Source organism: Euprymna scolopes, chromosome 24 (assembly GCF_053919585.1).
Source record: "Euprymna scolopes isolate OS-2025 chromosome 24, ASM5391958v1, whole genome shotgun sequence".
Classification (NCBI taxonomy): Eukaryota; Metazoa; Mollusca; class Cephalopoda; order Sepiida; family Sepiolidae; genus Euprymna; species Euprymna scolopes.
Genome location: NC_136505.1, coordinates 51,748,802 through 51,764,355, shown reverse-complemented (window position 1 = coordinate 51,764,355; position 15,554 = coordinate 51,748,802). Strand labels below are relative to the sequence as shown.

The 15,554-nt window shown below is 36.9% G+C and overlaps 1 protein-coding gene and 1 pseudogene across 2 annotated transcripts in view; one reads left to right on the top strand and one right to left on the bottom strand.

Annotated features, from left to right (window-relative positions):
* Positions 1 to 15,554, top strand: part of LOC145246704 (uncharacterized) — a 79,882-nt gene that overhangs the window by 46,373 nt on the left and 17,955 nt on the right. Inside the window, exon 2 of one of the 2 annotated variants that reach the window (XM_080108435.1) lies at positions 8,150 to 8,439. The exons of the other annotated variant lie outside the window; for it this stretch is intronic. Coding sequence (XP_079964561.1) covers positions 8,269 to 8,439 — 171 coding nt within the window. The 5' untranslated portion in view covers positions 8,150 to 8,268. The remainder of the gene's footprint in view (positions 1 to 8,149; positions 8,440 to 15,554) is intronic. 2 annotated transcript variants of the gene reach the window in all.
* LOC145246933 (U2 spliceosomal RNA) lies at positions 12,646 to 12,783 on the bottom strand (annotated as a pseudogene).

Below are 15,554 nucleotides of genomic sequence, written 5' to 3'. Positions count from 1 at the left end.
TTAGTTTATCTTAAGCCAAGCTTATAAACGGTCTCCAGTATCCTATTAGTGACACTGTCCACGTGTTTATTCATTTAATAAGGTTTCGACTATTTATCTTTGTTTCGAGGTGTTTTCTTTTTCTTTTAAGTCATTCCTTTCCAATTTTCTCTTTCACTTCTGTTGCTTTGATGGCGTCTGCTTCCAGCACTCTCCAGAATTTGTAGCTATCATGTTCACCTAGTGCCCTCGTTTCTATTTGATTAGGCAGTACTATATCTTCTGTTACTTCTAGTTTTCCCATCCTCATGGTGGACAGTGCGCGCATTTCCATACTGAATTCAATTTGAATATACTGGCTAAAGATTCTGGTGGTGTTCATTAGTGTTTCGAGTTCTGTCTTTGTTTTTGCAAACAGATTGAAATCATCTATTCACATTAGACCATTAATTCTTTCTTCTGTGTTAGTGAACTTGTATCCGGCTTGGCATTTTCTTAGAATGTTGTTCAGGGAAATCATGGCTATAATGAACAGTAGTGATGATAGGGAATCATCTTGGAAGGCCCCTTTCTATATTTTTATTTTAGTTATGTATTGTCCATAAGCTTTCAGTTCAAGTTCCCATGTTTTAATTGAATTTTCTATAAGACTAGCGGGGCTACCCGGCGTTGCTCAGGACCGTATAAACAATGAGAAAATTGAATTACGTTTTGTTATTCTTATGAGAGATGAATTTTGTATGTTTATGTATCATTTGCTAATGTCCAACATGTTAAATAATTTCTCTTACCACCAACGGGAGTGTATAAACAATGAAAAAATTGAATTTATTCTTAGGAGTGAGGAATTTTTTAATGTCTATCATTTGCTATTTCGAGCAAAAGAATATTTGACCTACCTAAGATGTGTATTACACGTATGAAATAATTGTATCTTCTCTAACGTAGGTTATTTGCAGCATTTATCTTTTTTTTATTTTAGTTATGTATTGTCCATCAGCTTTCCGTTCAAGTTCCCATGTTTTCATTGAATTTTATCTAAGATTTGTTATATTACCTGGTAATTTATACATTCACAGGCATTCTATTCTTCATGCTTGCGGGATTCTATCATATGCTTTTGTATAGTCTATCCATATTATAGTTACGTTCTTTTTTCGGCATTTGACCCCAATCAGAATCCTTGTTTCTATGTATAATAGGTCGTATGTTCCTTCCCCCCTCCTTTTTGCCATCCTTTCTGTTATGGATTGGATGATAAATTTGTTCTCTCAATTGTGCAATTAGTATTCTGTACTTTGTAGGTAAGCATGTTGTTGCTGTGTATTGTTCTTTTTTCTGTTTCTTTTTCTGTTTCTTTTTCTGTTCCTTTTTCTGTTCCTTTTTCTGTTTCTTTTTCTGTTTCTTTTTCTGTTCCTTGTTCTGTTCTCTTCTGTTTCTTTTTCTGTTTCTTTTTCTGTTTCTTTTTCCGTTTCTTTTGGCACCAGCATTGTTTTACCTTTGGTCATTCATTCTGGTACATTCTACTTAGTGGATGCATCTTGTCAGGTGTTTAACTTCCCTTTCATGTAGAGTTGTGAATTACTTAAATCAATAGGCACGAATTCTGTCATGACTTGGAGCTCTCCAGTTGGCCATTTTTCGAAACGTTGTCTTGGAGGTTTCCTTGCTGATTTAATTCTCTGTTCCTTCTTCGATTAGCTGTGACTCTATTTTGATTTATTTCAACGATTTCGCTTTTGTATTATGATCCTTTCTGTTTTCCCCATATCTTCCTTCAGTAACATTTTGTTTCCGGTAGGTCTGGTTGTTCTGTTTTTGTTTTTCCTTCATTTACATTCTGGTAGAATTAACTTTCGTTGTCCTGTTTTGCTTGTAATGTTTCGATTTGCATTTTTTGGCGGCTATGTTTTCCTTCAGTCCTTCCTGTTTCTTGTTGAGCCTCTCATCGCTGGTAACATTTCAACTTTTTCAACCTCTTCTAATTGTTTTAATCTTGTCTACCTCGTTGGCTTTTTTCTTTAGTTTGTTGATCTGTGTTCCCAGCCTCAACCCCCATCCAAGTTTAGTTGTTCCTTTTTCTTTCTCATATTATTTTCTTTAAACTTATATGTACTGTCTTTGCACCTGATTAGATTAAATTGTTTAGGTCTGCAATGGTATATGTTAGAACTTATGAGATGGGTTTGTTCACCTTTATTGTTTCAGTTTTCTGGGGGGTTTTCCACTCTTGGTTTCTTAAGAATGGAAGTTTGTTTTTTCTCGTTCGTAAGTTTCTCGATGTTTTCTACTTCAGCTAATACTTAGGTTCTATTGATTCATATGCCTCGCTTTCCTTGTTTCCTGTATCCAAGATCTGCAGCTCTTTAGCCTCTGCAGTTACTTTGTTTTAGGCTTCGTCAGGGGCGTTTCTTCGTCTGTTCCATCATTTATCTTTTGTTGTATTTCGTTCAGTTCTATGTTTGGAAACCAGCCTCTCTTGAGAATAAGTTTCGCTTAGTCTGCAATTCTTTGTTCTGATGTATGGTAGTCACTGGACATGCCCCATTACTCTTTCATCCGTTTGCGATATCCAGGGTTTTAGGATGACTTTTGTAATAGCACTCCATTGACAGTCTATTTCTTCATTCGGATTTTTAGTCGGTGTTGATTACTTTGGTTCCTTTGTGGTTTAATCTGTACTGTTTTGGTAACTGAAATTAGAGCGGATACTTACGTGTTCTGTGTTTGTGTTATTGTTTCTGAAATTAGAAGAGGAGTCAACATTCACAGGATGATGAACGAGTCCGCCATTCTAGCCACCGAAGGAGCACTTACCGTTCTTTCATCTGGGTCCCACGTTTAGTATTTTTGGGGAGTTGCTCATTATTAATATTGGCTCACATGGAACTTTCACAGAAGTCATCAAAGATCTGCTTGGAAAACGTGTGGTGTTCCCTGGAAGCTGAGAGACAACAAATCTCCCCAGACGTCCAGCACTTTCCACCTCCTTCGATAGCATTTGCAAATAAATTTGCGTTATCGCAACAACTTCTCACCACCGATTTTTCGCTGGCAGCGGCTATTGGTCTATACTGGAATTTGAGTGGCACGAAGCCTCCCCAAGGTCCCAGTTCTTTTCGGGCTTGTCCAGCGTAGGTCTGGTCAGCGCTCTATCCTCGGTGTTTCCATCCTCCCTGACCCTTCTCGGCTATTTGGTATCACACTTTTTTGTGGGGGAACGGTGATGGGACAATGGGAGAGGATGCGTGATGGGGACATAGAACTTGTTGATATGAAGCTCCAGTGTTCTTCATTCCCTGTAACGCTTCTCCATGTTTTGCCACTGCAGCAGTTTGTCTGGCTCACGCATGTGGTCATGTATATTATTCTCCGCATTCAAGGGGTTTTCTTGATATTTAAGCCGTTTTCCTTATCGTTAGTCGTTGTATCTTTGCAGTAATTTCTTTGATTCATATTTCTCCCATAATTTTTTAAAAGTTTTCGAGAATTGTTCCCAGTGCTCCTACTATTATAGATATTATTTTGTTTTTCTTCATACTCCAAATCCCTTTTGGCTCTCTGGCTAGTTGTGTATTTGCTCTGTTTCTCCTCTTCTTTCATACTCACCCTGTAGTCAGATTATTTTTTTTAACAAATCTTTCCAGACAAGGAAGTAAGGCAGGAAAAAGTTGAACAAATCCTGTAAACAGAGAAATGTTTTCTTTTTCTTTTTTTTTTTTTTTTTTTTAGAGAAAGAGAACTTGTTTTTATAGTTGTTTAAAGGCATTGTCTCCGGCAAGTGGGAAAACGAGTTTAACGATTATTCGCAGATTAGTGAGAATGTGAAAAGAATTATGTCCCATTTGCAATTAATTACAATTAATTTTATGCGCCGAATATACGCCATTAATGAGCCTACTATACCATTTGATTATCTTGAAAACTGGTTTCTTAACCACATGACACTTGCAGTTTAGTTCATTTAACTATCAAGTCACCACTTTCTGTTATCAGAACTAGTAGTAGTAGTCGCACTCGACAGATCCGAAATTATAGTTGTACATCTCATCTAGCAAAATTTGTGTAATTTCTACAGATGATATTAAATTATCTTGCCTATATGCAGCTATTACAAACTTTCACCCTAGAAGATGACGGATGCTTAGTGATTAATGACACGGATTGACAAGTTGGGTGCACTGTTCAAATGTACTTAATCCCAGATAATAACCTCAGCTAAGGGATGTTGGCAGCCTTCACGTTTTCTGTTCCGTAAGTATCCGGACGGTGGCTGAGTAGTCAACAAAACGGACTGAAAATCTGGGTGTGCGAAGTTCGAATAAATAGATTCCTTAAAACTTAGGAATGTTGACAGTCTTCACCTGGTCTTCGCTGTAGGTACATTGTGTCTTTCCATAAAGACATCTGTCTAGAAAGATAAAGAAGAGGGGAATACCAACAATGAATGAATGAATATATATATATATATATATATATATATATATATATATATATATATATATATATATATATATATATATATATATATAATCATATATATTTATTTATATCTCTGTATATATATATGTATATATATAATAATAATCGAGTAAAATACACGAGTATTTTTTTAATAAATTACAATAAGTATTGATCACTAAACTAAGAAAACTCAAAACTTTAAGATACTTACTCAATACATTTTCATGGATATGTATTTTTCATCAGAGGATAAAAATTCGTAATATAATGCATCACAGGTTAGCATACATTTATATATATATATATATATATATATATATATATATATATATATATATATATATATATATATATATATATATATATATATATATATATATATATATACTTCGGAATAGTTTTTATTTAACAATCAGTGGTTATGTAAACGTGAGATTGTTGGTTTACAAAATATTACTGGCAGTAATATTCTATAAGTTATCCCATCTAAACAAGAATTGCTCGATATGCAAGATAGAGCAAATAAATTAAATTGTAATTCAATGAATTTCAAAAAACTCTCATTGAAATGAAATGAATTGGTTGAGTTTCATATCAAAGAATTTTTATTATTCTAAGCAAGACAAAGAATGTTTTAGAAAGTTTATCTCCTTAACCTATAGGGTTTCGATGTCTACCATCTCATCAGAGGAGTGAAAATATTAGCAAATAGTTATAAAGGTATGCACCCTATTTGCTAAAGTCAGTGAGACATGGAAAGTCAAAGTGAAAATAATACATTTATCAGAAGACCTGTAGCAGGAGTATTTGTAGAAATTCTACATATATATATATATGTAAAAAGAAATGTTATATACAATAATAAGAATTTTTTTATCTATAACAATATAAAACCTCAAGAACCTTTAAATATGTTTTACATGTTATTTTTTTATATTCAAAAATACTTACATTATGAGTCAATAAGATAAGGTAAAAATTCAAGAAATAATTAAGGTCTGATGTAATCAAGAAGAATGTGAATGGACATCTTGCAGTCTCAAATAATAGAGGAGAAATAAAATTAGAGAAAACCATTATTAAAATAGAATGTTTAAAATTTAGAGATGTGTGAGTTTTTCAAGAATTTTTAATTGAACAGCGCACTTATTTTTTTTTTTAATCATAACAAAGTTTTCACTTGTTTGTTTTCTGCTCCACTCTATGGAACATGACACACTAATATCTGCACTGAGTCTTTTTTTAAGACTCTCATCTTTTGATATACGTGAATTTTTGAAGACTCTCATCTTTTGATATACGTGATACACGTTCTTTCCATGAGGATTTTCTTATTCAAGTACCGGATTCGTATTGCATCTTCGGATTACTTATTTGGTGCCTTTTTAGACTCATTACAAACATTGACATTTTTCTTCTGGATTCTTCTGCGTTCGTTTATACTGGGCATTAAATCGTGTTTTGTTTTATCCTCGGGTAAACATAATTCCTGATGGATTATCTTCCAATAATTTTAGATTATTTACATTTTGACTTTCTTATTTTTTATTTTGCATTTTCTTCCCCTTTTTATTACTTTCTCTGTTCGGTACTTAATTTGTCCGGCTTTAATTATATTTTTATTGTAAATTTTTTAGAATTTTTAGAAAATGTTTAAAGTATTTCAAATTTTTAAAAATAACTTTTAAAATGTCTTAGGTTTTAAAATTGCTTTAAATTGTTATAAATTTAAAAATAATTCTTATTTTATTTTCTTATGTGTATTTTATCGGTTAAACACAGTAGAGTTTACTATATGGTTAAGTGTTGGTTTTACTAATTTAGAACTGCTGTAAAGTTTCACCGCTCACTCATTTTACGACCAAATGTCAAACAATTTTTACAGACCATAGGTCACTTTCTCAACTACATTTTTAGATTATTTTTTCAATTTCCCTTCATTAAAACAAAAGTTATAATAAAATTACTGGTGTTCAAAGTTTTCAGACTATGTAATGAACTGATTGGTAGTTTGTCATCAAAGCAACTTTTCCAATATTGACGTTTTATATAGACGATTTCCTCTGATTTGAGTGTTGGTTACCATAGAAACTTTTTACACAATGACGTTTTACTCGTGTGAATTACTATTTTTTTACTCTCCTGTCGTGCTATATTTCCTTCTTTTTTTTTTACACGGTGGTCACCACTTATCAATGCCCGGAAGCCACTCAGGGATAAGGGTTATTGCAAGTACAGTGCGCTAGTGTGGAGATTTGATGAAGTGTTTACTTAAAGGGGGCGGTTCATTAGGAATTTGTTAACGTTGGAATTGAAGAATCCAGGTTGTAGTCAGGTGGGAAGCAGTCAGATTGAACAGAGTTCCGCAGGCGTGCAGTTCTAAGAAAGAAGCTTTGTTCATGGAATCCACGTTTTGATTTAGGCGCAGATAAAGAGTGGGGGAAATTTTTGACAGTGGATTCAGCTAGACGGGTGTTTTTCATGGAAGATTGGCGAGGGTGACCAGAGATTGGAGTTCAGACGAGCACCTGTCATGGAAATAACGATAAAACAAGGATAGGCTCGCAACGTCTCTTCTGTGGGAGAGAGGTTGCAGGGTAGAGAAAAAGGCATCCCATGCAGACGAGCAGATATCTGTCTGGACACTGAACCGAGTGTTTTTACTACGACTTTACTGTCCTCAAGATTCACACTTTACTTTAGCCGAGACTGGTCCTTTCTCACGTGACGTCACGCCCTTTTCACCTGAGTTCTCACAATTACCCAATGTTGTACATTGTTGTCATTTTGATCTTTGTCTATAACGTCTTTACCTCTTCAGCATACAAATTCATTTTTACTCGTCTTTTATTCGCTAACATATGGAGCAATTCACCCACGATATGTTCAGTGTAAATGAAATTCGTTCTGATTATTTGGATTCTTGTGACGTCATCTTAAACTAAACATTTTTATTGCCATAAAAAGAGGGCTGCATTTTGCTGGATCCTATCAACGGTAACTTGAAAACAATGTTACTAAAACATTGTTGACAACAACGGTAACCTGAACACATTGTTACAACAATGTTAAAAACGATGTTTTTTTTTTACAAAAACAAACAAAAAAAAATATAAGTAAGCAAGAGATGAAACACTAAAGGAGAGTAAGAGATAGACCGAGAGAGTGAGAGAGAGAGAGAGAAAGAGAGAGAGAAAGAGAGAGAGAGAGAAAAGAAAGAAAGAGTAAGAGAAATAAACTGCGATGAAGAATATCGTTTGTTGTAACGTATTTTGCTTTTTGCTTCTTTCTTCTGTCATCGTAGGTTCATTCTGTTGCTATCCGCTAAGTTGTCCGCTAAACATCTATTCACTGAGATGTCTCATTAAAAAAAACATATCTTGGGTAGTCGAACTCCAGCTATATATTTTGTTGTTTCTCTGTGCATCACCTTGTCCTTTGGCCATGCATCTATCACCTACAATATCTGCTAATCGTATGCCGCACCAAAAGTTTCCATGAAGTGCATGTTTAAAACGTAACGTTCAATGCAGACCTGATCGAAGTATTGGCGTTCTCGTATATTGGTTGAGTAAAATAAAACAGTTGTGTCTTTTTAAGTTATAAAACATTTCTTAGAGTAATTTTACGGTAACATTGTCGCACTAGAATAGAAGACATGATTCCATTTCTGTTAGCTGAAATCAGGTTTTCTTTTATATTGCAGAGCATCTGCTAGTTGGCCAGTTGTGTACAAATCCCAAAGGCGGCAGGAGACTTCTGTTCTGTCTGAAAGTGACACAATATTCAACGAGCCGAGATCCGAGATGAGCCGCTGTACAACTCATGCTTTCTACCGGTCCAAGTTATGACAACAGGACAATTGCTAGCACCCTCAGAATGCGTGCCTGGATTGCCATGAATAACAAGGACGTGCCCAGGGTTAGGAAAACAAAATTTGCGGCCACGGTTATGGTCTTTGGTGTGCTTTCAAGCCACGTCACGTCTTCCAAATCGGTTTGTAACGTATACTTGGATGTGCTGTAGAGGGTGGTGATCATCTGGTTCAATCAATAGGCCGCTAGTAGACCATAAGTGTGGACATAGGACTCGGCGCCTACCCACTGGTCAAAAGTGACCAAGGCTTAGCTTTAGGAGTGATACGACTTTGTACTCTTTTCCCACTGACCCCCTCCTCCCCATAGCTGAACCTGTTTAACTACTTTGTTTAGTTATCCATCGAGAACATCACCAACATGACTTCCCACAACCCCAAAGCCAGCATGATCCCCGCCATCTTCTTAATATTCACCGATCTCTCGCTGGCACTTCTGTAAAATGCATGCTCTTAGTTCCGTACCCGTATCGAGGAGGCGATTGAGGCTAAAGGTGGCTACATTGAATAGATATCATCTGTACTACATAATCAAGTTACCTGAATTTATTTTTTCAATAAAACTATGAAAATAAAGCTGTAGTATTGTTTTCTTTTGGGCGACACTTATCGTTCGACCCTGTACTATGAGAAACACTAACTATCCAGTTTGCGCCTTAAGGAAGGTTCCCAAATCGATCTGAATGCTACACGGGGTTAGTATAACATTGTTCGAAAACCAACGCGTTGTTGTTTTCAGTCGCAAAGCAGACCAAAAAATAGAAAAGAACTTAACTCGCTTGTTTGTAAAAACGATATTTTTTGTCATTGTAACAAACTCTAACGTGATTTCGAACGTTCCTTTGAGCGTTACCCACGCCTCTAACGTGATCTCGAACGTACTCTTCGTCCATGACGTGATCGTTCTCTTTTTCTTTTTATAGTTTTTTTTTCTTTAGCGGTGACGACATTTCGCATGCATTTGGATCCGCGCATCCGCGGTATATTACATTAATTCAATATTTTATATTTTTTAGTTCTAGTTAAAATTCAAATTTTAGCGTTTGAGGGACTCCATCCTTAGTTAGCATAAATGTTCACTCAAATTTCGTTAGGAGTGGTAGAAACTGTCAAAGTTTGGTTTATTAGTTTTATAAAATGTATCTCAGATCTAACACTAAATTGCTCCGGACACCATTGGTCAAGGTGTTCGCTCGTACTGTATTTACGACTTCGAAGATCGGACCATCTTAGTTCGTTCTACTTTTCTTAATCTCTTCTATTTTGTACCCTAGTCATTAATATGTAGGTACCCAACACGGTGTAGACTCCGTCGCAAGTAATATAAAACAGGAAGAGGGAAGAAATTATCTTTGCTGTTTCAGGTTTTAACAAAAGCTGTTTATTATTTTTTTCGCCGGCCACGCGTAACGTCTCTTTCCGCTGTGATGCCACCCATGAGTTTCTAACGTAATCGTGTGGGTTCCTTACGTGATAATCGGTCTGCACACACGTTCTTCTTTTTATAACATTTTTCTTTCTATCTTGCCATGATGTCACCTCGCACACAGCTCGGTTATTTGTATACAGCTGCCATACGCGCGTCCGCGCTCTGTGACATTTCATAATCTTTTCAAATACTCAAACTCACCTTACTTGAACTCTCCTAAACTAAAACTATTCTGCAGTGGTGATACTAATATTTCGGAGACTGGCGCTGTAAAGTGACTTAATTAGTTAAAAATAATCTTAATTCCTCTATAACCTCGAAGGATAGTATATTACAGCTCCCTATCTGTTGATTAAATATAATATATTAATTACAGATATTTAGTTTACTAAATATTCAAATCAAAACTATATATACGTATATTTTATTAAAAAAATAATTTGAAATTTAAACATGAAACCTTTTACAAAGGTAAATTTATTCGGCATTCAATAACTGGAACTTAGTAGATGTGCCGTAAAGCAAGGCAAGCGACAAGTATGTTTACGACTCAAATTAATCATCCAACTTGAGCACATCTTTATTAGCGTAATAGCTTTTTTCTGGATCCATCCATCAACTGAATAACATGTTTATTCTGATGTTTAATAGTTAATGTCTTTAGCATATGTTTTCTTAGCAAACATGTCATTCAATTTATTAAAAGCACTATTGACATGCAACTGTTTTCCTTGTTCCTATCATATGTTTTTTTGTTGTTGTTTTGAAAACCCCTCATGGGATTAAACTTTGCTTTCTTTCAATGCAAATATTACAAAAATATAAGTGAAAAGTGTACGCATAAAAAGAAATAATTGATTATCTTAAAATAAAAACGGAAGCTAAAAGTAAAAGTCCAATGTTATCGAAAGAAAACATACGTGTATATTTTTAGTTGTGTTCAGCTGACCTATTGATCGTTATCATCATTGGCATCGACAGCATTATCATTCTTCAGCATCAATCTCAGCATCATCATTAGCAGCAGCAGCAATAACAATATCAACAACAGTAGCACAGATTTCACACTGAAATAGAGGTTGTGCCATGATAATGTCAAGGCCATCCGGCCTAGAGTACTCTGGTTAAAGTCAAGAATGAGTCGGTATCAGGATCCGTCTGTCTCTGCCTATACATGTGGTGAAGCATGTGCATGTCAGGCGTACAACCGCAAATGAGGGAAAAATGACAACGTTACTTCCGCGTCATTCTCTTGTATTCTGTGGGACAAATCTCTCGCGACTGCGAATGAAACTGTTGAGCCATTCTCCACTTGTAGTTCGGATAAAATAAAACTGAAATATTCCAAGTTAACGTTGTTATCGACAAATGAAAAAGAAGTGTTTACAAACTAGACAATCCCAAAGCACGATCTTTTATAGATCTAAGCATAAATCATTCAATCAACAATAACAACAACATTATTAATAGCAATCGATATAAAACGATGCAATACTTGTAAAATAGGAACGAGTGATTAGCTGGAGATTGAGAAGGGGGCAGTCGAAATAATCTGAACGATAAATCGATGTAACTTTGAATGAATAAGAGAATTTTACGAACGCGTTTATATTAGATGCATTTAATTTAGAAAACTGACACCATAAAATCAACAGGTATTAAAAAGATAATAAAAAGAAAGACACAGCTCCTTCTTTCTGAAACTTATATTTTAATCTAAGTTTCAGTTACAAGGAACGATAAAAATAGAAAACACTTGCGTAGAGTGTTTATAAATTAGATGACGATTGAACTTTCTAACCAGAAGATTAATGACTATACACACAAGGTACTACAGCGGATAGATTATGTAAACCGGCTATGTTAAAAGGAAAGGAGAACGAACAGATCTGGTAAATATTATAGAATACTTTGGCGAGTTATAAGAAACGATGCCACTAGCCAGATGGATTGATTAAAAAAAATAATACAAAGATTTATAATACAGAAAACAATGCAACGGATAAAACGATTAAAAGAGAAAAATTAGAACAAACACAACTACATAGACCAATTGTAAGATTAACCAAATAGATTGTGTTTCAGAAAACATGGTTAGATGTAAAAGAGAAAAGGGATCACAACTGTCAAAAGCACATAACAATTAAATTATAAAAATGCATATGAAAGCAATATTGACTATTTTCAGAAAATACTCGTAGCTGCAAATGTAGATTTTGTGGACAAGAATACGAAACAGAGAATCTAATGAAAAGTAAAGTCCAAAAAATAACATAAAAGATAAAAAATAAAATAGGTATGGTGTCTTTGAGGGTAATAATAGATTGGGAAGTACATCACAGGTGAAAATTGTGCTAATACAAAAAAGAGACGCTTTTAAAAAAATACAATATGTAAGATCTACTGGAATATGAAAACGCAAACATAAAATACTAGAAGACCATATTTTATAGGAATGAACAAGAAATTGATAAATAGTATATTTTGCTGCTCCAGAGAATTACATAGTGAGGGATAAATTCCAAATGAATATATAAAACTTAATAGAGGTTTGAAACATGTAAGGCAAATGAAAACTAAGAACACCACTAATTGTATGAGTATCATGAACAGTTACGAAATCCATCGGGTAAAATTAAACGCAATGAAGTAAACTAAAACAATACATAACCATCAACCCAAATTGAAGCATTTTGAATCGACCCGGGTGTTGAAAAATGGGCTGAAACGACTTAAATAAATAAAAAAGTAAATGATTAAAATGACTTTAATGACCTTAAGGATGAATTGAATGACATTAAGAATGACTTGAATGCTTAAAAAATAACTGGAATCCTTTAAAAACAACTTGAATGATCTGGAGAATGACTTGAATGGCATTGAAACTGACTGGTTGTAAAGTGGGTGATCATTTTATATTAAATTAATACAGAAAAGTGATCCTCCACTTTATATCACAACGTTACAAACATAAGTACAGCATGTAGTAAGAACAGATACTACACTTTGATCTTGGCCAAAAGGCCAAGAAAAGGATATTTATTTGCTCCCCCACCGAGCAAATTAGGCACAAAGCCGATTTTTAATGTGAGGGGTAAAGGGGAAATGGGGACCAATTCCCCGGGGAGTAGGGGAGCTGGATAGCGACAATTGGTATGAAGGGTTGCTCCTACATTGCCCAAGGTCTTATATGTGGGGTTAGTATTTATTTGCCCGCCCCCCGAGCAAATTAGACACAAGGCCGATTTTTAATGTGAGGAGTAAACAGGAAATGGGGACCAACTCCCCGGGGAGTAGGGGAGCTGGATAGTGACAATTGGTATGAAGGGTTGCCCCTACATTGACCAATTGGTATGAAGGGTTGCCCCTACATTGACCAATTGGTATGAAGGGTTGCCCCCGCATATGGTCTTTGCTTGTAGTATCTGCCGGAACAGATACTACACTTTGATCTTCATATTTAATTTATTCCGTTTAAAGAAAAAATTACAATTCAAAAAATTTAAATATAAAATTAAATAATTTATAAAGTAAAATCTCCAAAAGACAAAACAAATTTAAACACAAGGCCCTATAAGATCTGAGGAGGGGAGTGTTGCAGAGTCTTTGTAACTAAAGTAAAAATGGAGTCTTTGGCGACTTACTCTTGACTGGCAACATTTACTACAATACCTCATTCACTCTGTGGAATCTAATCTAATTAATGAATCCCCAGCGTTTTGGCCAAAAGCATATATTTACAATTTCTGTGTGTGCGCGAGCGCGCGTGTGTGTGCGCGTGCGCGTGCGCGTGTGTGTGCATTTTTTTAAAAACATAAATGCGTATGTGTGTGTGTGTGAAAAAAGTTAAATTCATTAGAAAAATAAAAGTTCTTAATTTGATAACAAATGCTTCGTGTGGGGGAGTGGGGAAAACAACCTAGAAAAAATGATCCAAAAAAATGCCTAGTGCATTGTTAGTAAGGTCCCTCTCTGAGCTAATCTAAGTAGTTAGATCGCCTACTGTTTTCCGGGGCACCGAAAACAAGCTGGGAGATCCCTAGTGGGGATTGGGGTGGAGTCTTATCAGGTATTGGGGGGAAAAATAAATGAAACATCAAAAAACAAAAAGGGGGGGTAGAAGGCCACCTCCGAAAAAGGGTTGACCAGGGGTGACAACACAAAAGATGGGGGGGTAATGGTAGGGTAGCCTCGGAAGGTTCTTTAGTGCCAAAAAAAACAATTGGCGAGCCAGATCTCATTCGTACCACCAGTCAAGAGTCTCTTTAATTTTCTATTGCTAACCTATCGGGATGGGTTCCATAGGACTCAGTACCGCGTGTGCCATGCCTATGGTGGTAACACGAATTCAAACTTGGCGCCTCGTCGGATGCACAAGCCAGTGTCAAGCACCCACCTCCTGCCAAAGACAACTCGAGGCAACCTCTTCCAATCGCATCTGATCTTTAATATAAGCAGATGTTTAAAGTAGACGATCAGATCCCGATCCGGAACAGATATACCTTCGCGGACTCGCTTGAGGCGTGTGGTCCATAGGACCATTCTCGCTACTGCTAGGATCGCCAGAAAAAAGACATTCTTTTTTTCTTAGGCAGCGACGGATCAATGTTCTCCCCAAAATAAGACTCGTCGAGTTCAAACAGGCGCTTGGCATCGATGCGAGCCACCACCTCGTTGACGTACCCTAGGAGTGTCTTAAGCCTGCTGCAGCAGAAAAAAGCATGACCGACTGTTTCTCTCATGTCTTCTTCGCAACGCAGGCAATAGACCCGGGTCTCTTCTTTGTGCAAGTGGAGTTCGTCAAAGAGGGGCAGTGCGTTCCGGACAAGTCGCCAGGTGAGGGAAAATTCCGAGTTGGTAAGAAAGTCACGTCCCGGCGCCCAACTCCGCTGGGAGCGGACATCCTTCAACGACATCCCCATCCGCTTCACTAGCGGTTCCTTCTTGCTACGCCCCACTAGCTGCCGATAAAGCCTGTTCCTAGACTGTTCAAGGACACTGGTCCCCGACAACGCTCTAAGTGCGGACCTGAATTCGGCGTAGAACGTTTGTTCCCCCCCCCCTCGCTCGACGCCGAGCTTCGACCGAGGGGTCGCGTGTCAGATTGGAAAACGAGCTTCCAACCGCAGTGACCCATGGAACGTCTACGCACAGTGAACGGCTCAGGAAGGCCAACCTTTCAACAGAGGCGACAGCGGACAACACTGTCGCACCGATCGAGAGATGGCGAATGAGTCCGACAGTTTACCGTTGATCTGCACCGCTACCGTCGGCCTGTCATACAGTACAAAGATCCACTTGCGGAAGTCCGGATTAAAACCGGCCGCCTCTAGCACAGATCCCAGGAAGCAATGGTCCACCCTATCGAAAGCCTTGGACTGATCCAAACTGATCATCGCGGCCTCGGCATCATCTTCTGTTCCCTCTATGATCGTGCGGATCAAATGAAGATTGTCCTGTATCGATATCCCCTTCACAGCATAGCTCTGGTCTGGTTCGATCAAGTCAGTGATGACAACCTGCAAGCGATTCGCAAGAACCTTGGCCAAAATCTTTAACTCTGTGTTAAGCAGAGTCAAAGGCCTGAAATCGTCTAAATCGTCCTCCCTACCATGCCATAACCTTTCCTCAGCAATGTGATCACTCCCTTGGTAACCTGCCCAGGGATGGAACCCTGGACAAACCAATGGTTGAACATACTCTTCAGAATAGGGACCATCTTGGGCGACAGCCTCAAGTAGAATTCGTAGGGTAGACCATCAAGCCCCGGGGACTTGTTGCAGCCGACTCAGTAATGATTTCATGTTC